The 27167-nt window shown below is 52.7% G+C and overlaps 1 protein-coding gene across 1 annotated transcript; it reads right to left on the minus strand.

Moving 5' to 3' along the window:
- Window positions 1–20575: 20575 nt before the first annotated feature.
- Window positions 20576–21749, minus strand: LOC146025170 (leucine zipper transcription factor-like protein 1). The gene has a single exon (XM_083155507.1). It carries the CDS (start codon window positions 21587–21589, stop codon window positions 20708–20710), a length of 882 nt encoding a protein of 293 aa, XP_083011633.1. The 5' UTR covers window positions 21590–21749; the 3' UTR covers window positions 20576–20707.
- Between the last annotated feature and the right edge of the window lie 5418 nt (window positions 21750–27167).

Genomic DNA, 27167 nt, shown 5'->3' on the forward strand with positions numbered 1-27167 from the left:
AGAACATACACAGACATACAATAATGACAGCGGTCACACCAATGTGCTGCAGGGGGTTTCCAGCAGAACATACACAGACATACGATAATGGCAACGGTCACACCTATGTGCTGCAGGGGGTTACCAGCGCCACATACACAGACATACGATAATGGCAACGGTCACACCAATGTGCTGCAGGGGGTTACCAGCGCCACATACACAGACATACAATAATGACAGCGGTCACACCAATGTGCTGCAGGGGGTTTCCAGCAGAACATACACAGACATACAATAATGACAGCGGTCACACCAATGTGCTGCAGGGGGTTTCCAGCAGAACATACACAGACATACGATAATGGCAACGGTCACACCAATGTGCTGCAGGGGGTTACCAGCGCCACATACACAGACATACGATAATGGCAACGGTCACACCAATGTGCTGCAGGGGGTTACCAGCGCCACATACACAGACATACAATAATGACAGCGGTCACACCAATGTGCTGCAGGGGGTTACCAGCAGAACATACACTGACATACAATAATGGCAGCGGTCACACCAATGTGCTGCAGGGGGTTACCAGCGCCACATACACAGACAAACGATAATGGCAGCGGTCACACCAATGTGCTGCAGGGGGGTTACCAGCGCCACATACACAGACATACGATAATGGCAGCGGTCACACCAATGTGCTGCAGGGGGTTACCAGCGCCACATACACTGACATACGATAATGGCAGCGGTCACTACAATGTGCTGCAGGGGGTTACCAGCGCCACATACACAGATATACGATAATGGCAGCGGTCACACCAATGTGCTGCAGGGGGTTACCAGCACCACATACACGGACATACGATAATGGCAGCGGTCACACCAATGTGCTGCAGGGGGTTACCAGCGCCACATACACAGACATACGATAATGGCAGCGGTCACACCAATGTGCTGTAGGGGGTTACCAGCGCCACATACACAGACATACAATAATGGCAGCGGTCACACCAATGTGCTGCAGGGGGTTACCAGCGCCACATACACTGACATACGATAATGGCAGCGGTCACACCAATGTGCTGCAGGGGGTTACCAGCGCCACATACACAGACATACGATAATAGCAGCGGTCACACCAATGTGCTGCAGGGGGTTACCAGCGCCAAATACACAGACATACGATAATAGCAGCGGTCACACCAATGTGCTGCAGGGGGTTACCAGCGCCACATACACAGACATACAATAATGGCAGCGATCACACCAATGTGCTGCAGGGGGTTACCAGCGCCACATACACAAACATACGATAATGGCAGCAGTTACAAAACTGTGCTGCAGGGGGTTACCAGCGCCACATACACATATATACGATAATGGCAGCGGTCACACCAATGTGCTGCAGAGGGTTACCAGCGCCAAATACACAGATATACAATAATGGCAGCGGTCACTACAATGTGCTGCAGGGGGTTACCAGCGCCACATACACAGACATACGATAATGGCAGCGGTCACTACAATGTGCTGCAGGGGGTTTCCATCGCCACATACACAGACATACGATAATGGCAGCGGTCACACCAATGTGCTGCAGGGGGTTACCAGCGCCACATACACAGACAAACGATAATGGCAGTGGTCACACCAATGTGCTGCAGGGGGATTACCAGCGCCACATACACAGACATACAATAATGACAGCGGTCACACCAATGTGCTGCAGGGGGTTTCCAGCAGAACATACACAGACATATGATTATGGCAGCGGTCACACCAATGTGCTGCAGGGGGTTACCAGCGCCACATACACAGACATACGATAATGGCAGCGGTCACACCAATGTGCTGCAAGGGGTTACCAGCGCCACATACACAGACATACGATAATGGCAGCGGTCACACCAATGTGCTGCAGGGGGTTACCAGCGCCACATACACAGACATACGATAATAGCAGCGGTCACACCAATGTGCTGCAGGGGGGTTACCAGCGCCACATACACAGACATACGATAATGGCAGCGGTCACTACAATGTGCTGCAGGGGGTTACCAGCGCCACATACACAGACATACGATAATGACAGCGGTCACACCAATGTGCTGCAGGGGGTTACCAGCGCCACATACACAGACATACGATAATGGCAGCGGTCACACCAATGTGCTGCAGGGGGTTACCAGCGCCACATACACGGACATACGATAATGGCAGCGGTCAGACCAATGTGCTGCAGGGGGTTACCAGCGCCACATACACGGACATACGATAATGGCAGCGATCACACCAATGTGCTGCAGGGGGTTACCAGCGCCACATACACAGACATACGATAATGGCAGCGGTCACACTAATGTGCTGCAGGGGGTTACCAGCGCCACATACACAGATATACGATAATGGCAGCAGTCACACCAATGTGCTGCAGGGGGTTACCAGCGCCACACACACAGACATACGATAATGGCAGCGATCACACCAATGTGCTGCAGGGGGTTACCAGCGCCACATACACAGATATACGATAATGGCAGCGGTCACACCAATATGCTGCAGGGGGTTACCAGCGCCATACACAGACATACGATAATGGCAGCGGTCACACCAATGTGCTGCAAGGGGTTACCAGCGCCACATACACAGACATATGATAATGGCAGCGGTCACACCAATGTGCTGCAAGGGGTTACCAGCGCCACATACACAGACATACGATAATGGCAGCGGTCACACCAATGTGCTGCAGGGGGTTACCAGCGCCACATACACAGATATACGATAATGGCAGCGGTCACACCAATGTGCTGCAGGGGGTTACCAGCGCCACATACACAGACATACAATAATGGCAGCGGTCACACCAATGTGCTGCAGGGGGTTACCAGCGCCACATACACTGACATACGATAATGACAGCGGTCACACCAATGTGCTGCAGGGGGTTACCAGCGCCACAGACATACGATAATGGCAGCGGTCAGACCAATGTGCTGCAAGGGGTTACCAGCGCCACATACACGGACATACGATAATGGCAGCTATCACACCAATGTGCTGCAGGGGGTTACCAGCGCCAGATACACAGATATACGATAATGGCAGCGGTCACACCAATATGCTGCAGGGGGTTACCAGCGCCATACACAGACATACGATAATGGCAGCGGTCACACCAATGTGCTGCAAGGGGTTACCAGCGCCACATACACAGACATATGATAATGGCAGCGGTCACACCAATGTGCTGCAAGGGGTTACCAGCGCCACATACACAGACATACGATAATGGCAGCGATCACACCAATGTGCTGCAAGGGGTTACCAGCGCCACATACACAGACATACGATAATGGCAGCGGTCACACCAATGTGCTGCAGGGGGTTACCAGCGCCACATACACAGACATACGATAATAGCAGCGGTCACACCAATGTGCTGCAGGGGGGTTACCAGCGCCACATACACAGACATACGATAATGGCAGCGGTCACTACAATGTGCTGCAGGGGGTTACCAGCGCCACAGACATACGATAATGGCAGCGGTCAGACCAATGTGCTGCAAGGGGTTACCAGCGCCACATACACGGACATACGATAATGGCAGCTATCACACCAATGTGCTGCAGGGGGTTACCAGCGCCACATACACAGATATACGATAATGGCAGCGGTCACACCAATATGCTGCAGGGGGTTACCAGCGCCATACACAGACATACGATAATGGCAGCGGTCACACCAATGTGCTGCAAGGGGTTACCAGCGCCACATACACAGACATATGATAATGGCAGCGGTCACACCAATGTGCTGCAAGGGGTTACCAGCGCCACATACACAGACATACGATAATGGCAGCGATCACACCAATGTGCTGCAAGGGGTTACCAGCGCCACATACACAGACATACGATAATGGCAGCGGTCACACCAATGTGCTGCAGGGGGTTACCAGCGCCACATACACAGACATACGATAATAGCAGCGGTCACACCAATGTGCTGCAGGGGGGTTACCAGCGCCACATACACAGACATACGATAATGGCAGCGGTCACTACAATGTGCTGCAGGGGGTTACCAGCGCCACATACACAGATATACGATAATGGCAGCGGTCACACCAATGTGCTGCAGAGGGTTACCAGCGCCACATACACAGACATACGATAATGGCAGCGGTCACACCAATGTGCTGCAGGGGGTTACCAGCGCCACAGACACAGACATACGATAATGGCAGCGGTCACACCAATGTGCTGCAGGGGGTTACCAGCGCCACATACACAGACATACGATAATGGCAGCGGTCACACCAATGTGCTGCAGGGGGTTACCAGCGCCACATACACTGATATACGATAATGGCAGCGGTCACACCAATGTGCTGCAGGGGGTTACCAGCGCCACATACACTGACATACGATAATGGCAGCGGTCAGACCAATGTGCTGCAGGGGGTTACCAGCGCCACATACACTGACATACGATAATGGCAGCGGTCAGACCAATGTGCTGCAGGGGGTTACCAGCGCCACATACACAGACATACGATAATAGCAGCGGTCACACCAATGTGCTGCAGGGGGTTACCAGCGCCACATACACTGACATACGATAATGACAGCGGTCACACCAATGTGCTGCAGGGGGTTATCAGCGCCACAGACACAGACATACGATAATGGCAGCGGTCACACCAATGTGCTGCAGGGGGTTACCAGCGCCACATACACGGACATACGATAATGGCAGCTATCACACCAATGTGCTGCAGGGGGTTACCAGCGCCACATACACAGACATACTATAATGGCAGCGGTCACACCAATGTGCTGCAGGGGGTTACCAGCGCCACATACACCGACATACGATAATGGCAGCGGTCACACCAATGTGCTGCAAGCGGTTACCAGCGCCACATACACGGACATACGATAATGGCAGCTATCACACCAATGTGCTGCAGGGGGTTACCAGCGCCACATACACAGACATACTATAATGGCAGCGGTCACACCAATGTGCTGCAGGGGGTTACCAGCGCCACATACACCGACATACGATAATGGCAGTGGTCACACCAATGTGCTGCAGGGGGTTACCAGCGCCACATACACAGATATACGATAATGGCAGCAGTCACACCAATGTGCTGCAGGGGGTTACCAGCGCCACATACACAGACATATGATAATGGCAGCGGTCACACCAATGTGCTGCAGGGGGTTACCAGCGCCACATACACAGATATACGATAATGGCAGCGGTCACACCAATGTGCTGCAGGGGGTTACCAGCGCCACATACACGGATGTATGATAATGACAGCGGTCACACCAATGTGCTGCAGGGGGTTACCAGCGCCACATACACAGACATACGATAATAGCAGCGGTCACACCAATGTGCTGCAGGGGGTTACCAGCGCCACACACACAGACATACGATAATAGCAGCGGTCACACCAATGTGCTGCAGGGGGTTACCAGCGCCACACACACAGACATACGATAATGGCAGCGGTCACACCAATGTGCTGCAGGGGGTTACCAGCGCCACATACACAGACATACGATAATAGCAGCGGTCACACCAATGTGCTGCAGGGGGTTACCAGCGCCACACACACAGACATATGATAATAGCAGCGGTCACACCAATGTGCTGCAGGGGGTTACCAGCGCCACACACACAGACATACGATAATGGCAGCGGTCACTACAATGTGCTGCAGGGGGTTACCAGCGCCACATACACAGACATACGATAATGGCAGCGATCACACCAATGTGCTGCAGGGGGTTACCAGCGCCACATACACAGACATACGATAATGGCAGCGGTCACACCAATGTGCTGCAGGGGGTTACCAGCGCCACATACACAGACATACAATAATGACAGCGGTCACACCAATGTGCTGCAGGGGGTTTCCAGCAGAACATACACAGACATACAATAATGACAGCGGTCACACCAATGTGCTGCAGGGGGTTTCCAGCAGAACATACACAGACATACGATAATGGCAACGGTCACACCAATGTGCTGCAGGGGGTTACCAGCGCCACATACACAGACATACGATAATGGCAACGGTCACACCAATGTGCTGCAGGGGGTTACCAGCGCCACATACACAGACATACAATAATGACAGCGGTCACACCAATGTGCTGCAGGGGGTTACCAGCAGAACATACACTGACATACAATAATGGCAGCGGTCACACCAATGTGCTGCAGGGGGTTACCAGCGCCACATACACAGACAAACGATAATGGCAGCGGTCACACCAATGTGCTGCAGGGGGGTTACCAGCGCCACATACACAGACATACGATAATGGCAGCGGTCACACCAATGTGCTGCAGGGGGTTACCAGCGCCACATACACAGACATACGATAATGGCAGCAGTCACACCAATGTGCTGTAGGGGGTTACCAGCGCCACATACACAGACATACAATAATGGCAGCGGTCACACCAATGTGCTGCAGGGGGTTACCAGCGCCACATACACTGACATACGATAATGGCAGCGGTCACACCAATGTGCTGCAGGGGGTTACCAGCGCCACATACACAGACATACGATAATAGCAGCGGTCACACCAATGTGCTGCAGGGGGTTACCAGCGCCAAATACACAGACATACGATAATAGCAGCGGTCACACCAATGTGCTGCAGGGGGTTACCAGCGCCACATACACAGACATACAATAATGGCAGCGATCACACCAATGTGCTGCAGGGGGTTACCAGCGCCACATACACAAACATACGATAATGGCAGCAGTTACAAAACTGTGCTGCAGGGGGTTACCAGCGCCACATACACATATATACGATAATGGCAGCGGTCACACCAATGTGCTGCAGAGGGTTACCAGCGCCAAATACACAGATATACAATAATGGCAGCGGTCACACCAATGTGCTGCAGGGGGTTACCAGCGCCACATACACAGACATACGATAATGGCAGCGGTCACACCAATGTGCTGCAGGGGGTTACCAGCGCCACATACACAGACAAACGATAATGGCAGCGGTCACACCAATGTGCTGCAGGGGGATTACCAGCGCCACATACACAGACATACAATAATGACAGCGGTCACACCAATGTGCTGCAGGGGGTTTCCAGCAGAACATACACAGACATACGATTATGGCAGCGGTCACACCAATGTGCTGCAGGGGGTTACCAGCGCCACATACACAGACATACGATAATGGCAGCGGTCACACCAATGTGCTGCAAGGGGTTACCAGCGCCACATACACAGACATACGATAATGGCAGCGATCACACCAATGTGCTGCAAGGGGTTACCAGCGCCACATACACAGACATACGATAATGGCAGCGATCACACCAATGTGCTGCAAGGGGTTACCAGCGCCACATACACAGACATACGATAATGGCAGCGGTCACACCAATGTGCTGCAGGGGGTTACCAGCGCCACATACACAGACATACGATAATAGCAGCGGTCACACCAATGTGCTGCAGGGGGGTTACCAGCGCCACATACACAGACATACGATAATGGCAGCGGTCACTACAATGTGCTGCAGGGGGTTACCAGCGCCACAGACACAGACATACGATAATGACAGCGGTCACACCAATGTGCTGCAGGGGGTTACCAGCGCCACATACACAGACATACGATAATGGCAGCGGTCACACCAATGTGCTGCAGGGGGTTACCAGCGCCACATACACAGACATACGATAATGGCAGCGGTCAGACCAATGTGCTGCAGGGGGTTACCAGCGCCACATACACAGACATACGATAATGGCAGCGATCACACCAATGTGCTGCAGGGGGTTACCAGCGCCACATACACAGACATACGATAATGGCAGCGGTCACACCAATGTGCTGCAGGGGGTTACCAGCGCCACATACACAGATATACGATAATGGCAGCAGTCACACCAATGTGCTGCAGGGGGTTACCAGCGCCACACACACAGACATACGATAATGGCAGCGATCACACCAATGTGCTGCAGGGGGTTACCAGCGCCACATACACATACATACGATAATGGCAGCGGTCACACCAATGTGCTGCAGGGGGTTACCAGCGCCACATACACAGACATACTATAATGGCAGCGATCACACCAATGTGCTGTAGGGGGTTACCAGCGCCACATACACAGATATACGATAATGGCAGCGGTCACACCAATGTGCTGCAGGGGGTTACCAGCGCCACATACACAGACATACAATAATGGCAGCGGTCACACCAATGTGCTGCAGGGGGTTACCAGCGCCACATACACTGACATACGATAATGACAGCGGTCACACCAATGTGCTGCAGGGGGTTACCAGCGCCACAGACATACGATAATGGCAGCGGTCAGACCAATGTGCTGCAAGGGGTTACCAGCGCCACATACACGGACATACGATAATGGCAGCTATCACACCAATGTGCTGCAGGGGGTTACCAGCGCCACATACACAGATATACGATAATGGCAGCGGTCACACCAATATGCTGCAGGGGGTTACCAGCGCCATACACAGACATACGATAATGGCAGCGGTCACACCAATGTGCTGCAAGGGGTTACCAGCGCCACATACACAGACATATGATAATGGCAGCGGTCACACCAATGGGCTGCAAGGGGTTACCAGCGCCACATACACAGACATACGATAATGGCAGCGATCACACCAATGTGCTGCAAGGGGTTACCAGCGCCACATACACAGACATACGATAATGGCAGCGGTCACACCAATGTGCTGCAGGGGGTTACCAGCGCCACATACACAGACATACGATAATAGCAGCGGTCACACCAATGTGCTGCAGGGGGGTTACCAGCGCCACATACACAGACATACGATAATGGCAGCGGTCACTACAATGTGCTGCAGGGGGTTACCAGCGCCACATACACAGATATACGATAATGGCAGCGGTCACACCAATGTGCTGCAGAGGGTTACCAGCGCCACATACACAGACATACGATAATGGCAGCGGTCAGACCAATGTGCTGCAGGGGGTTACCAGCGCCACATACACAGACATACGATAATAGCAGCGGTCACACCAATGTGCTGCAGGGGGTTACCAGCGCCACATACACTGACATACGATAATGACAGCGGTCACACCAATGTGCTGCAGGGGGTTACCAGCACCACACACAGACATACGATAATGACAGCGGTCACACCAATGTGCTGCAGGGGGTTACCAGCGCCACATACACGGACATACGATAATGGCAGCTATCACACCAATGTGCTGCAGGGGGTTACCAGCGCCACATACACAGACATACTATAATGGCAGCGGTCACACCAATGTGCTGCAGGGGGTTACCAGCGCCACATACACCGACATACGATAATGGCAGCGGTCACACCAATGTGCTGCAAGGGGTTACCAGCGCCACATACACGGACATACGATAATGGCAGCTATCACACCAATGTGCTGCAGGGGGTTACCAGCGCCACATACACAGACATACTATAATGGCAGCGGTCACACCAATGTGCTGCAGGGGGTTACCAGCGCCACATACACCGACATACGATAATGGCAGCGGTCACACCAATGTGCTGCAGGGGGTTACCAGCGCCACATACACAGATATACGATAATGGCAGCAGTCACACCAATGTGCTGCAGGGGGTTACCAGCGCCACATACACAGACATATGATAATGGCAGCGGTCACACCAATGTGCTGCAGGGGGTTACCAGCGCCACATACACAGACATACGATAATGGCAGCGGTCACACCAATGTGCTGCAGGGGGTTACCAGCGCCATATACACAGACATACAATAATGACAGCGGTCACACCAATGTGCTGCAGGGGGTTACCAGCGCCACATACACAGATATACGATAATAGCAGCGGTCACACCAATGTGCTGCAGGGGGTTACCAGCGCCACATACACAGATATACGATAATGGCAGCGGTCACTACAATGTGCTGCAGGGGGTTACCAGCGCCACATACACAGACATACGATAATGGCAGCGGTCACACCAGGGTGCTGCAGGGGGTTACCAGCGCCACATACACAGACATACGATAATGGCAGCGGTCACACCAATGTGCTGCAGGGGGTTACCAGCGCCACATACACATTCATACGATAATGGCAGCGGTCACACCAATGTGCTGCAGGGGGTTACCAGCGCCACATACAGAGATACGATAATGGCAGCGGTCACACCAGGGTGCTGCAGGGGGGTTACCAGCGCCACATACACAGACATACGATAATGGCAGCGGTCACACCAATATGCTGCAGGTTGTTACCAGCGCCACATACACGGACATACGATAATGGCAGCGGTCACACCAGGGTGCTGCAGGTCATTACCAGCGCCACATACACAGACATATGATAATGGCAGCGGTCACACCAATGTGCTGCAGGGGGTTACCAGCGCCACATACACTGACATACGATAATGGCAGCGGTCACACCAATGTGCTGCAGGGGGGTTACCAGCGCCACATACACAGACATACGATAATGACAGCGGTCACACCAGGGTGCTGCAGGTTGTTACCAGCGCCACATACACGGACATACGATAATGTCAGCGGTCACACCAGGGTGCTGCAGGTTGTTACCATCGCCACATACACGGACATACGATAATGGCAGCGGTCACACCAGGGTGCTGCAGGTCATTACCAGCGCCACATACACAGACATACGATAATGACAGCGGTCACACCAGGGTGCTGCAGGTCATTACCAGCGCCACATACACAGACATACGATAATGGCAGTGGTCACACCAATGTGCTGCAGGGGGGTTACCAGCGCCACATACACAGACATACGATAATGGCAGCGGTCACACCAATGTGCTGCAGGGGGTTTCCAGCAGAACATACACAGACATACGATAATGGCAGCGGTCACACCAATGTGCTGCAGGGGGTTACCAGCGCCACATACAAAGACATACGATAATGACAGCGGTCACACCAATGTGCTGCAGGGGGTTACCAGCGCCACATACACAGACATACGATAATGGCAGCGGTCACACCAGGGTGCTGCAGGGGGTTACCAGCGCCACATACACGGACATACGATAATGGCAGCGGTCACACCAATGTACTGCAGGGGGTTACCAGCGCCACATACACGGACATACGATAATGGCAGCAGTCACACCAATGTGCTGCAGGGGGTTACAAGCGCCACATACACGGACATACGATAATGGCAGAGGTCACACCAGTGTGCTGCAGGGGGTTACCAGCGCCACATACACGGACATACGATAATGGCAGCGATCACACCAATGTGCTGCAGGGGGTTACCAGCGCCACATACACGGACATACGATAATGGCAGCGGTCACACCAATGTGCTGCAGGGGGTTACCAGCGCCACATACACAGACATACTATAATGGCAGCGGTCACACCAGGGTGCTGCAGGTTGTTACCAGCGCCACATACACAGACATACAATAATGACAGCGGTCACACCAATGTGCTGCAGGGGGTTACCAGCGCCACATACACAGATATACGATAATGGCAGCGATCACACCAATGTGCTGCAGGGGGTTACCAGCGCCACATACACTGACATACAATAATGGCAGCGATCACACCAATGTGCTGCAGGGGGTTACCAGCGCCACATACACAGACATACGATAATGGCAGCGGTCACACCAGGGTGCTGCAGGGGGTTACCAGCGCCACATACACGGACATACGATAATGGCAGACGTCACACCAATGTGCTGCAGGGGGTTACCAGCGCCACATACACGGACATACGATAATGGCAGACGTCACACCAGGGTGCTGCAGGGGGTTACCAGCGCCACATACACAGACATACGATAATGGCAGCGGTCACACCAATGTGCTGCAGGGGGTTACCAGCGCCACATACACTGACATACAATAATGGCAGCGATCACACCAATGTGCTGCAGGGGGTTACCAGCGCCACATACACTGACATACAATAATGGCAGCGATCACACCAATGTGCTGCAGGGGGTTACCAGCGCCACATACACGGACATACGATAATGGCAGACGTCACACCAGGGTGCTGCAGGGGGTTACCAGCGCCACATACAGAGATACGATAATGGCAGACGTCACACCAGGGTGCTGCAGGTTGTTACCAGCGCCACATACACGGACATACGATAATGGCAGACGTCACACCAATGTGCTGCAGGTCATTACCAGCGCCACATACAGAGATACGATCAGGTTATTACTTCTTAATGGGACAAACCGCAGCGCAGTGTAACCGGATGTCCCTGCGTTTCTAGCTCTGTACATAACTGGACGGGTTCTGCAATGTTCTCACTGAGAGTCCCCCTGATGTCACCATGGTCCCGGGTCATTGTGTACTGCATACAGACTGGCCCGGGGACATGGTGACATCACCGGGACACCCAGGGAGAACGTTATCTCATAGGCCGGAACAGTAAAGAATGACCATTTAATTGCGAGTGACGCGAGGACATGGCGATCACACAGGGACAGTCTGCTCATAGTGCGCACACGTGAAGTAAAGCTAGGGACTAGGGGCCTTATTCTAGCTTGCTCGGTAATCTGCGAGGATCACACACCGCCCAGAATGAAGTGAAATCATTTTCTCTACCTGTGAATCTTTTAAAATGTGTCAGTCAGTAACAAATGCACCTGCCGGGTGACCTGGAAATATGAACTGTGTGGGGTCCTGAGGACCGAGTTTGTGAACCTCTGTTACATCACCAGGCAACATTTTACCACTCACCTCCATCTTCTAGCACAGGGGTCCTCAGGTTTTCCAGGTCTCCCGGCAGGTGCACGCATTACACAGGTGGAGCTAATTATTTCACTAGCGATTCTGTGAGACCGGTAAAACATGCACTGTGTGGGGTCCTGAGGAATTCACAGCCCTGCGAGTCAACCAGAATAAGGACCTTAGTGCAGTGAGAACAGAGGAGGAAGGAGCAGAGTCCTGTGGTATAGAGAGGTCAATATAGTAACGCGAGGTATCAGAGAGGAGTAAGGCTACTGGTATAACCAGTAACACTCACATTAGCTACAGGGGCACATACAGGACAGTGCTGGGAGGACGGGAGGTATAGAGAGGTCCGTGTAGTACAGTGAGGTATTCCAGAGTAAGACACCAGAGGTAGGAGTAAGGATACTGCAATGACTAGTAACACGCAGGGAACACTATGGGTATCTCTGGGGATGTACCGGGACATCAGCTATAGGTGCACATCTGCTGTAGTCACATACAGGACAGTGCTGGGAGGACGGGAGGTATAGAGAGGTCCGTGTAGTACAGTGAGGTATTCCAGAGTAAGACACCAGAGGTAGGAGTAAGGATACTGCAATGACCAGTAACACACAGGGAACACTACAGGTATCTCTGGGGATGTACCGGGACATCAGCTATAGGTGCACATCTGCTGTAGTCACATACAGGACAATGCTGGGAGGACGGGAGGTATAGAGAGGTCCGTGTAGTACAGTGAGGTATTCCAGAGTAAGACACCAGAGGTAGGAGTAAGGATAATGCAATGACTAGTAACACGCAGGGAACACTACGGGTATCTCTGGGGATGTACCGGGACATTAGCTATAGGTGCACATCTGCCATCACATACAGGACAGTGCTGGGAGGACGGGAGGTATGGAGAGGTCCGTGTAGTACAGTGAGGTATTCCAGAGTAAGACACCAGAGGTAGGAGTAAGGATACTGCAATGACCAGTAACACGCAGGGAACACTATGGGTATCTCTGGGGATGTACCGGGACATCAGCTATAGGTGCACATCTGCTGTAGTCACATACAGGACAGTGCTGGGAGGACGGGAGGTATAGAGAGGTCCGTGTAGTACAGTGAGGTATTCCAGAGTAAGACACCAGAGGTAGGAGTAAGGATACTGCAATGACTAGTAACACACAGGAAACACTACAGGTATCTCTGGGGATGTACCGGGACATCAGCTATAGGTGCACATCTGCTGTAGTCACATACAGGACAGTGCTGGGAGGACGGGAGGTATAGAGAGGTCCGTGTAGTACAGTGAGGTATTCCAGAGTAAGACACCAGAGGTAGGAGTAAGGATACTGCAATGACTAGTAACACACAGGAAACACTACAGGTATCTTTGGGGATGTACCGGGACATTAGCTATAGGTGCACATCTGCTGTAGTCACATACAGGACAGTGCTGGGAGGACGGGAGGTATAGAGAGGTCCGTGTACTAGAGTGAGGTATTCCAGAGTAAGACACCAGAGGTAGGAGTAAGGATACTGCAATGACCAGTAACACACAGGAAACACTACAGGTATCTCTGGGGATGTACCAGGACATCAGCTATAGGTGCACATCTGCTGTAGTCACATACAGGACAGTGCTGGGAGGACGGGAGGTATAGAGAGGTCCGTGTAGTACAGTGAGGTATTCCAGAGTAAGACACCAGAGGTAGGAGTAAGGATACTGCAATGACCAGTAACACACAGGAAACACTACAGGTATCTCTGGGGATGTACCGGGACATTAGGTATAGGTGCACATCTGCTGTAGTCACATACAGGACAGTGCTGGGAGGACGGGAGGTATAGAGAGGTCCGTGTACTAGAGTGAGGTATTCCAGAGTAATACACCAGAGGTAGGAGTAAGGATACTGCAATGACCAGTAACACACAGGAAACACTACAGGTATCTCTGGGGATGTACCGGGACATTAGCTATAGGTGCACATCTGCTGTAGTCACATACAGGACAGTGCTGGGAGGACGGGAGGTATAGAGAGGTCCGTGTAGTACAGTGAGGTATTCCAGAGTAAGACACCAGAGGTAGGAGTAAGGATACTGCAATGACCAGTAACACACAGGAAACACTACAGGTATCTCTGGGGATGTACCGGGACATTAGGTATAGGTGCACATCTGCTGTAGTCACATACAGGACAGTGCTGGGAGGACGGGAGGTATAGAGAGGTCCGTGTAGTACAGTGAGGTATTCCAGAGTAAGACACCAGAGGTAGGAGTAAGGATACTGCAATGACCAGTAACACACAGGGAACACTACAGGTATCTCTGGGGATGTACCAGGACACCAGCTGGAGGCACATACAGGACAGTGCTGGGAGGATGGGAGGTATAGAGAGGTCTGTGTAGTACAGTGAGGTATTCCAGAGTAAGACACCAGAGGTAGGAGTAAGGATACTGCAATGACCAGTAACACACAGGGAACACTACAGGTATCTCTGGGGATGTACCAGGACACCAGCTCGAGGCACATACAGGACAGTGCTGGGAGGATGGGAGGTATAGAGAGGTCTGTGTAGTACAGTGAGGTATTCCAGAGGAAGACACCAGAGGTAGGAGTAAGGATACTGCAATGACCAGTAACACACAGGAAACACTACAGGTATCTCTGGGGATGTACCGGGACATTAGGTATAGGTGCACATCTGCTGTAGTCACATACAGGACAGTGCTGGGAGGACGGGAGGTATAGAGAGGTCCGTGTAGTACAGTGAGGTATTCCAGAGTAAGACACCAGAGGTAGGAGTAAGGATACTGCAATGACTAGTAACACGCAGGGAACACTATGGGTATCTCTGGGGATGTACCGGGACATCAGCTATAGGTGCACATCTGCTGTAGGCACATACAGGACAGTTCTGGGAGGACGGGAGGTATAGAGAGGTCCGTGTAGTACAGTGAGGTATTCCAGAGTAAGACACCAGAGGTAGGAGTAAGGATACTGCAATGACTAGTAACACACAGGAAACACTACAGGTATCTCTGGGGATGTACCGGGACATCAGCTATAGGTGCACATCTGCTGTAGTCACATACAGGACAGTGCTGGGAGGACGGGAGGTATAGAGAGGTCCGTGTACTAGAGTGAGGTATTCCAGAGTAAAACACCAGAGGTAGGAGTAAGGATACTGCAATGACTAGTAACACACAGGAAACACTACAGGTATCTCTGGGGATGTACCGGGACATTAGGTATAGGTGCACATCTGCTGTAGTCACATACAGGACAGTGCTGGGAGGACGGGAGGTATAGAGAGGTCCGTGTAGTACAGTGAGATATTCCACAGTAAGACACCAGAGGTAGGAGTAAGGATACTGCAATGACCAGTAACACACAGGGAACACTACAGGTATCTCTGGGGATGTACCGGGACATTAGCTATAGGTGCACATCTGCTGTAGTCACATACAGGACAATGCTGGGAGGACGGGAGGTATAGAGAGGTCTGTGTAGTACAGTGAGGTATTCCAGAGTAAGACACCAGAGGTAGGAGTAAGGATACTGCAATGACCAGTAACACGCAGGGAACACTACGGGTATCTCTGGGGATGTACCGGGACATTAGCTATAGGTGCACATCTGCTGTTGTCACATACAGGACAGTGCTGGGAGGACGGGAGGTATAGAGAGGTCCGTGTACTAGAGTGAGGTATTCCAGAGTAAGACACCAGAGGTAGGAGTAAGGATACTGCAATGACCAGTAACACACAGGAAACACTACAGGTATCTCTGGGGATGTACCGGGACATTAGCTATAGGTGCACATCTGCTGTAGTCACATACAGGACAGTGCTGGGAGGACGGGAGGTATAGAGAGGTCGGTGTAGTACAGTGAGGTATTCCAGAGTAAGACACCAGAGGTAGGAGTAAGGATACTGCAATGACTAGTAACACACAGGGAACACTACGGGTATCTCTGGGGATGTACCGGGACATCAGCTATAGGTGCACATCTGCTGTAGGCACATACAGGACAGTGCTGGGAGGACGGGAGGTATAGAGAGGTCCGTGTAGTACAGTGAGGTATTCCAGAGTAAGACACCAGAGGTAGGAGTAAGGATACTGCAATGACTAGTAACACGCAGGGAACACTACGGGTATCTCTGGGGATGTACCGGGACATTAGCTATAGGTGCACATCTGCCATCACATACAGGACAGTGCTGGGAGGACGGGAGGTATGGAGAGGTCCGTGTAGTACAGTGAGGTATTCCAGAGTAAGACACCAGAGGTAGGAGTAAGGATACTGCAATGACCAGTAACACGCAGGGAACACTATGGGTATCTCTGGGGATGTACCGGGACATCAGCTATAGGTGCACATCTGCTGTAGTCACATACAGGACAGTGCTGGGAGGACGGGAGGTATAGAGAGGTCCGTGTAGTACAGTGAGGTATTCCAGAGTAAGACACCAGAGGTAGGATTAAGGATACTGCAATGACTAGTAACACACAGGAAACACTACAGGTATCTCTGGGGATGTACCGGGACATCAGCTATAGGTGCACATCTGCTGTAGTCACATACAGGACAGTGCTGGGAGGACGGGAGGTATAGAGAGGTCCGTGTAGTACAGTGAGGTATTCCAGAGTAAGACACCAGAGGTAGGAGTAAGGATACTGCAATGACTAGTAACACACAGGAAACACTACAGGTATCTCTGGGGATGTACCGGGACATTAGCTATAGGTGCACATCTGCTGTAGTCACATACAGGACAGTGCTGGGAGGACGGGAGGTATAGAGAGGTCCGTGTACTAGAGTGAGGTATTCCAGAGTAAGACACCAGAGGTAGGAGTAAGGATACTGCAATGACCAGTAACACACAGGAAACACTACAGGTATCTCTGGGGATGTACCAGGACATCAGCTATAGGTGCACATCTGCTGTAGTCACATACAGGACAGTGCTGGGAGGACGGGAGGTATAGAGAGGTCCGTGTAGTACAGTGAGGTATTCCAGAGTAAGACACCAGAGGTAGGAGTAAGGATACTGCAATGACCAGTAACACACAGGAAACACTACAGGTATCTCTGGGGATGTACCGGGACATTAGGTATAGGTGCACATCTGCTGTAGTCACATACAGGACAGTGCTGGGAGGACGGGAGGTATAGAGAGGTCCGTGTACTAGAGTGAGGTATTCCAGAGTAATACACCAGAGGTAGGAGTAAGGATACTGCAATGACCAGTAACACACAGGAAACACTACAGGTATCTCTGGGGATGTACCGGGACATTAGCTATAGGTGCACATCTGCTGTAGTCACATACAGGACAGTGCTGGGAGGACGGGAGGTATAGAGAGGTCCGTGTAGTACAGTGAGGTATTCCAGAGTAAGACACCAGAGGTAGGAGTAAGGATACTGCAATGACCAGTAACACACAGGAAACACTACAGGTATCTCTGGGGATGTACCGGGACATTAGGTATAGGTGCACATCTGCTGTAGTCACATACAGGACAGTGCTGGGAGGACGGGAGGTATAGAGAGGTCCGTGTAGTACAGTGAGGTATTCCAGAGTAAGACACCAGAGGTAGGAGTAAGGATACTGCAATGACCAGTAACACACAGGGAACACTACAGGTATCTCTGGGGATGTACCAGGACACCAGCTGGAGGCACATACAGGACAGTGCTGGGAGGATGGGAGGTATAGAGAGGTCTGTGTAGTACAGTGAGGTATTCCAGAGTAAGACACCAGAGGTAGGAGTAAGGATACTGCAATGACCAGTAACACACAGGGAACACTACAGGTATCTCTGGGGATGTACCAGGACACCAGCTCGAGGCACATACAGGACAGTGCTGGGAGGATGGGAGGTATAGAGAGGTCTGTGTAGTACAGTGAGGTATTCCAGAGGAAGACACCAGAGGTAGGAGTAAGGATACTGCAATGACCAGTAACACACAGGAAACACTACAGGTATCTCTGGGGATGTACCGGGACATTAGGTATAGGTGCACATCTGCTGTAGTCACATACAGGACAGTGCTGGGAGGACGGGAGGTATAGAGAGGTCCGTGTAGTACAGTGAGGTATTCCAGAGTAAGACACCAGAGGTAGGAGTAAGGATACTGCAATGACTAGTAACACGCAGGGAACACTATGGGTATCTCTGGGGATGTACCGGGACATCAGCTATAGGTGCACATCTGCTGTAGGCACATACAGGACAGTTCTGGGAGGACGGGAGGTATAGAGAGGTCCGTGTAGTACAGTGAGGTATTCCAGAGTAAGACACCAGAGGTAGGAGTAAGGATACTGCAATGACTAGTAACACACAGGAAACACTACAGGTATCTCTGGGGATGTACCGGGACATCAGCTATAGGTGCACATCTGCTGTAGTCACATACAGGACAGTGCTGGGAGGACGGGAGGTATAGAGAGGTCCGTGTAGTACACTGAGGTATTCCAGAGTAAGACACCAGAGGTAGGAGTAAGGATACTGCAATGACCAGTAACACGCAGGGAACACTACGGGTATCTCTGGGGATGTACCGGGACATTAGCTATAGGTGCACATCTGCTGTTGTCACATACAGGACAGTGCTGGGAGGACGGGAGGTATAGAGAGGTCCGTGTACTAGAGTGAGGTATTCCAGAGTAAGACACCAGAGGTAGGAGTAAGGATACTGCAATGACCAGTAACACACAGGAAACACTACAGGTATCTCTGGGGATGTACCGGGACATTAGCTATAGGTGCACATCTGCTGTAGTCACATACAGGACAATGCTGGGAGGACGGGAGGTATAGAGAGGTCCGTGTAGTACAGTGAGGTATTCCAGAGTAAGACACCAGAGGTAGGAGTAAGGATACTGCAATGACCAGTAACACACAGGAAACACTACAGGTATCTCTGGGGATGTACCGGGACATTAGGTATAGGTGCACATCTGCTGTAGTCACATACAGGACAGTGCTGGGAGGACGGGAGGTATAGAGAGGTCCGTGTACTAGAGTGAGGTATTCCAGAGTAATACACCAGAGGTAGGAGTAAGGATACTGCAATGACCAGTAACACGCAGGGAACACTACGGGTATCTCTGGGGATGTACCGGGACATTAGCTATAGGTGCACATCTGCTGTAGTCACATACAGGACAGTGCTGGGAGGACGGGAGGTATAGAGAGGTCCGTGTAGTACACTGAGGTATTCCAGAGTAAGACACCAGAGGTAGGAGTAAGGATACTGCAATGACCAGTAACACACAGGGAACACTACGGGTATCTCTGGGGATGTACCGGGACATCAGCTATAGGTGCACATCTGCTGTAGGCACATACAGGACAGTTCTGGGAGGACTGGAGGTATAGAGAGGTCCGTGTAGTACAGTGAGGTATTCCAGAGTAAGACACCAGAGGTAGGAGTAAGGATACTGCAATGACCAGTAACACGCAGGGAACACTATGGGTATCTCTGGGGATGTACCGGGACATTAGCTATAGGTGCACATCTGCTGTAGTCACATACAGGACAGTGCTGGGAGGACGGGAGGTATAGAGACTAGAGGTCCGTGTACTAGAGTGAGGTATTCCAGAGTAAGACACCAGAGGTAGGAGTAAGGATACTGCAATGACTAGTAACACGCAGGGAACACTACAGGTATCTCTGGGGATGTACCGGGACATCAGCTGGAAGCGCACATCTGCCATAGTTACATACAGGAGAGGGGGAAAGAATACAATTACTACTGGGATACAACAGGAAAGATTTTTTTATTGATATAACAGTCTGGTTATAGGAGGGAACCACCTGTGTAGAAGTCACCATGGCAGAGGCCTCCTCCCACCCAGAGCCAACCATCTGCCCCTGGGTTGGAGGCCGCGTCTCAGTCCTCCGGCTCGTACTTGGAAAGCCGGGTGCGCAAGTCCTTCATCTGCTGGTTCTTGCGGGTCAGGATGTCCTTCATGTTGCGGTAGGCGCTGGTCTCCTGGAACTTCCGCTCCAGCTCCTTCTCGGCCATGGCCAGCTCTTCCTGGACGCGAAGCAGTTGGTGCTTGGTGCTGGTCAGGTTCTCCTCCAGGTTCCTCTGGCTGGTTGCCTGGTCACCCAGCGTCTTCTGGAAGTCCTGCTGGAGCTGGGCCACTGTGTCCTCCAGATGCATGCCCTCGGGTGCGGCCGGAGGGCTCTTCTGCTGCAGCGCGAGGCGGCGCAGCTCTGCAAGGGCGTGTTCCGCACTGCGCTTGTCGTCCAGGGCAGCGGTGGCCTGACCCTCCAGGGTGCGGAGCCGGGCGCGGAGCCGCTCATTCTCCTCCTGGAGCCGCCCGATCTCAGCTTGCAGCAGCTGGGAGGCGCCACCCTCGCTCAGGGGGGCCAGTCTGGTCTGGGGGCCACGGACTGAGGGCCCCGGCTCGGTGCTGCGCTCCAGTTCAGCCACCTGCTCCAGCAGCTCCCGGTTCTCCAGCTCGGAGATGTCGGTGTTGAGGCGCAGGTGCCAGTGCTGGGCCTGGGAGAAGAGCTGCTGCAGGAGCAGGGCGCTGCTGTGGGAGGCGTTCATCAGTTCCAGCTCCAGCTCCCCCAGCACCAGCTCCTGCAGCCCGGACAGAAGCTCCGCCACCTCCTCCTGCGTGTACGTGGCCTCCAGCAGCCGGCTCTCCCGCACGTCCTGGAAGCAGGACGCCACACTCTTCAGCCGCAGCAGCCGCTTGGCCTGGGCGAAGCGCACGTAGCTGAGGAGCTGGGCCCGGTGCTGCTCGTTCAGCTCCGCCATCTTCTTCTGTAACTGCCTGGCCGCGGCACCATGGCAACGGGCGCGTCACCGCGGCGAGGAGACGGGCCTCCCCATTGGCTGGCAGCGGGCGGGAGGCGGTGGAGGGGTTGGGCTTAGCACCTATTGGCAGACAGCGTGACAGAGGCTGCGATCCTATTGGTAACCAACTGGCGGACGATGTGTACGGGGCGTGGCTACGTGTACGTCAGACCTGTTCTGGTGACGGTACGCGTATGGGACGCAAGCTCACTGCTAGGCAACCGGTCTCTACCCTCGTAGCGGCTAAATAAAAAGCGCTGTGAGGGCGTGTAACAAGTTCCGCCCTCACCTGACGTCACATCCTTGTCAGGAACTGAAGTGGATCTAGGCACAAACAGCTATTCATACAGGAGGAAGCGATGCTACACAGGGTGACACCTAGTGGTGGCTGCTAGTATCACAGCCCCTGTACTAGATTCAGTATAGAACTCTGCTGGGGTGGTGATGATGATGATGATTAATGGCACCTTAGTTCTGAGTGTTCCTCACACTGGTGGCAGCACCAGAAGATTACAGGTCCCCTTAGGAATAAATAGACTGAGTGCTAGATACGGGTTTCATATTTATTATTCGTTATAAGCGAGTTACATGTTTGCTATATATTCTCCATGTAAATGAAGAGTACGGATGGATCCAGCACTTTCTACGATATTCACAGTTACGGGAATGTACTCTTGCAGCAGACCGCCGTGGTCCAGTCCATGTTAGCGCACTGACAGTGACATTTGGTCCCATCTACCACGTTCCATGATCCACATCCTTGGCCACAGGAACAACCCGTAACGACATGACCTGCAGCGAGAAACTCAGAATAGTCAGGTATCCCAGCGTTGCCTACCTTTGGGCTGCAGCCCTGGGCCGAGAGGGGGACACGATTTCTGGGAGGGTAGGCAACCATGAGGTATCCCATACATAATTACATATCTATGGAACATAAAGCTCAGAACACAATGCCCCCTCTATGGCGTGCACCCGTCTCCCTATAGATTATAGGTAGAGTCCTCCACCTTCATGTTCTTCTCCTCTCTGTATCTGCCTCACCAGAAAGAGTATATTCTACATCTACTCCCTGGTGTCCTATCCCCCGATCTCCATTCCTCCCTGGTGACCTATCCCCCGATCTCCATACCTCCCTGGTGACCTATCCCCCGATCTCCATACCTCCCTGGTGACCTATCCCCCGATCTCCATTCCTCCCTGGTGACCTATCCCCCGATCTCCATACCTCCCTGGTGACCTATCCCCCGATCTCCATTCCTCCCTGGTGTCCTATCCCCCGATCTCCATACCTCCCTGGTGTCCTATCCCCCGATCTCCGTTCCTCCCTGGTGACCTATCCCCCGATCTCCGTTCCTCCCTGGTGTCCTATCCCCCGATCTCCGTTCCTCCCTGGTGACCTATCCCCCGATCTCCGTTCCTCCCTGGTGACCTATCCCCCGATCTCCATACCTCCCTGGTGTCCTATCCCCCGATCTCCATTCCTCCCTGGTGACCTATCCCCCGATCTCCATTCCTCCCTGATGTCCTATCCCCCGATCTCCATACCTCCCTGATGACCTATCCCCCGATCTCCATACCTCCCTGGTGTCCTATCCCCCGATCTCCATACCTCCCTGGTGACCTATCCCCCGATCTCCATTCCTCCCTGGTGACCTATCCCCCGATCTCCATTCCTCCCTGATGTCCTATCCCCCGATACCCATACCTCCCTGGTGACCTATCCCCTGATACCCATACCTCCCTGGTGACCTATCCCCTGATACCCATACCTCCCTGATGACCTAACCCCTGATACCCATACCTCACTGGTGACCTATCCCCTGATACCCATACCTCCCTGGTGACCTATCCCCTGATACCCATACCTCCCTGGTGACCTAACCCCTGATACCCATACCTCCCTGGTGACCTATCCCCTGATACCCATACCTCCCTGGTGACCTATCCCCTGATACCCATACCTCCCTGGTGACCTATCCCCTGATACCCATACCTCCCTGGTGACCTAACCCCTGATACCCATACCTCCCTGATGACCTATCCCCTGATACCCATACCTCCCTGGTGACCTAACCCCTGATACCCATACCTCCCTGGTGACCTATCCCCGATCTCCATACCTCCCTGGTGACCTAACCCCTGATACCCATACCTCCCTGGTGACCTATCCCCTGATACCCATACCTCCCTGGTGACCTATCCCCGATCTCCATACCTCCCTGGTGACCTAACCCCTGATACCCATACCTCCCTGGTGACCTATCCCCTGATCTCCATACCTCCCTGATGACCTATCCCCCGATCTCCATACCTCCCTGGTGACCTATCCCCCGATCTCCATACCTCCCTGGTGACCTATCCCCTGATCTCCATACCTCCCTGATGTCCTATCCCCTGATACCCATACCTCCCTGATGACCTATCCCCTGATCTCCATACCTCCCTGGTGACCTATCCCCTGATACCCATACCTCCCTGGTGACCTATCCCCTGATCTCCATACCTCCCTGGTGACCTATCCCCTGATACCCATACCTCCCTGGTGACCTATCCCCGATCTCCATACCTCCCTGGTGACCTAACCCCTGATACCCATACCTCCCTGGTGACCTATCCCCCGATCTCCATACCTCCCTGATGACCTATCCCCCGATCTCCATACCTCCCTGATGACCTATCCCCCGATCTCCATACCTCCCTGGTGACCTATCCCCCGATCTCCATACCTCCCTGGTGACTTATCCCCTGATCTCCATACCTCCCTGATGTCCTATCCCCTGATACCCATACCTCCCTGATGACCTAACCCCTGATACCCATACCTCCCTGGTGACCTAACCCCTGATACCCATACCTCCCTGGTGACCTATCCCCTGATACCCATACCTCCCTGGTGTCCTATCCCCTGATCTCCATACCTCCCTGGTGTCCAATCCCCTGGTCTCCATACCTCCCTGGTGTCCAATCCCCTGATACCCATACCTCCCTGGTGTCCAATCCCCTGGTCTCCATACCTCCCTGGTGACCTAACCCCTGATACCCATACCTCCCTGATGACCTAACCCCTGATACCCATAACTCCCTGGTGTCCTATCCCCCGATCTCCATACCTCCCTGGTGACCTAACCCCTGATACCCATACCTCCCTGGTGACCTATCCCCTGATACCCATACCTCCCTGGTGACCTATCCCCTGATCTCCATACCTCCCTGGTGTCCAATCCCCTGGTCTCCATACCTCCCTGGTGTCCAATCCCCTGATACCCATACCTCCCTGGTGTCCAATCCCCTGGTCTCCATACCTCCCTGGTGACCTAACCCCTGATACCCATACCTCCCTGGTGACCTAACCCCTGATACCCATACCTCCCTGATGACCTAACCCCTGATACCCATACCTCCCTGGTGTCCTATCCCCTGATCTCCATACCTCCCTGGTGTCCTATCCCCTGATCTCCATACCTCACTGGTGACCTAACCCCTGATACCCATACCTCCCTGATGACCTATCCCCTGATCTACATACCTCCCTGGTGTCCAATCCCCTGGTCTCCATAACTCCTTGATGCTCTATCCCTTGGTCTCCATAACTCCCTGGTCATCCTCTACCTTCATACCTTCCTGGTATTTTAGATCTCCAAACCTCCCTCGTGTCCTATCCCATTGTCTCCATACCTCCCTGGTGTACTATCCCCTGATCTACCTCCCTGGTGTCCTATCTCCTTGTCTCCATACCTCCCTGGTGTCCTATCTCCTTGTCTCCATACCTCCCTGGTGTACTATCCCCCGATCTCCATACCTCCATGGTGTCCTATTCCCTGATCTACCTCCCTGGTGTTTTATCACCTTGTCTCCATACCTCCCTGGTATCCTATCTCCTTGTCTCCATACCTCCCTGGTGTACTATCCCCTGGTCTCCATACCTCCCTGGTGTACTATCCCCTGGTCTCCATACCTCCCTGGTATCCTATCTCCTTGTCTCCATACCTCCCTGGTGTCCTATCCCCTGATCTCCATACCTCCATGGTGTCCTATTCCCTGATCTACCTCCCTGGTGTCTTATCACCTTGTCTCCATACCTCCCTGGTGTCCTATCTCCTTGTCTCCATACCTCCCTGGTATCCTATCTCCTTGTCTCCATACCTCCCTGGTGTACTACTACTATCCCCTGGTCTCCATACCTCCCTGGTGTCCTGTCCCCTGATCTACCTCCCTGGTGTCTTATTCCCTGATCTACCTCCCTGGTATGCAGAGTTTGTATATTCTCCCCGTGCTTGCGTGGGTTTCCTCCGGGTACTTCGGTTTCCTCCCACAATCCAAAAATATACAGGTAGGTTTATTGGCTTCCAACAAAATGAACCCTAAAATTTCTGTGTGTGCATGTACATGTGGTAGGTAATATAGATTGTAAGCTCCTTTAGGGCAGGCACCGATGCGAATGTTGAAATATTCTCTGTAAAGCGCTGCGGAATATGTGTGCGCTATATAAGCGCTGTATGTGCTATATAAGAAACTGTTAATAAATAAATAAATAAATAATGGTTTCCTATCCCCTGATCTACTGCCCTGGTGCCCTATCCCCTGGTCTCCATACCTCCCTGGTGTCCTATCCCCTGGTCTCCATACCTCCCTGGTCTCCAAACATCCCTGTTGTCCTATCCCCTGATCTACCTCCCTGGTGCCCTATCCCTTAGTCTACATCCCTGGTGCCCTATCCCACAGTCTCTATACCACCCTGGTGTCCTATACCCTGGTCTCCATACCTCCCTGGTCCCCTTACCTCCCTGGTGTCCTATCCCCTGATCTACATCCCTGGTGCCCTATCCCCTGGTCTCCATACCTCCCTGGTATCCTTACCTCCCTGGTGCCCTATCCCCTGGTCTCCATACCTCCCTGGTGTCCTATACCCTGGTCTCAATATCTCCCTGGTCTCCAAACATCCTGGTTGTCCTATCCCCTGATCTACCTCCCTGGTTGTCCTATCCCCTGATCTACCTCCCTGGTGTCCTATCCCCTGATCTACCTCCCTGGTGTCCTATCCCCTGATCTACATCCCTGGTGCCCTATCCCCTGGTCTCCATACCTCCCTGGTATCCTTACCTCCCTGGTGTCCTATCCCCTGATCTACCTCCCTGGTGTCCTATCCCCTGATCTACCTCCCTGGTGTCCTATCCCCTGATCTACCTCCCTGGTGTCCTATCCCCTGATCTACATCCCTGGTGTCCTATACCCTGGTCTCCATACCTCCTTGATCTCCAAACATACCTGTTGTCCTATCCCCTGATCTACCTCCCTGGTGTCTTATTCCCTGGTCTCCATACCTCCCTGGTGTCCTATCCCCTGGTCTCCATACCTCCCTGGTCTCCAAACATCCCTGTTGTCCTATCCCCTGATCTACCTCCCTGGTGCCCTATCCCTTAGTCTACATCCCTGGTGCCCTATCCCACAGTCTCTATACCACCCTGGTGTCCTATACCCTGGTCTCCATACCTCCCTGGTCCCCTTACCTCCCTGGTGTCCTATCCCCTGATCTACATCC

Source organism: Crinia signifera, chromosome 1, assembly GCF_055691185.1.
Source record: "Crinia signifera chromosome 1, ASM5569118v1, whole genome shotgun sequence".
In the NCBI taxonomy this organism is placed as follows: domain Eukaryota; kingdom Metazoa; phylum Chordata; class Amphibia; order Anura; family Myobatrachidae; genus Crinia; species Crinia signifera.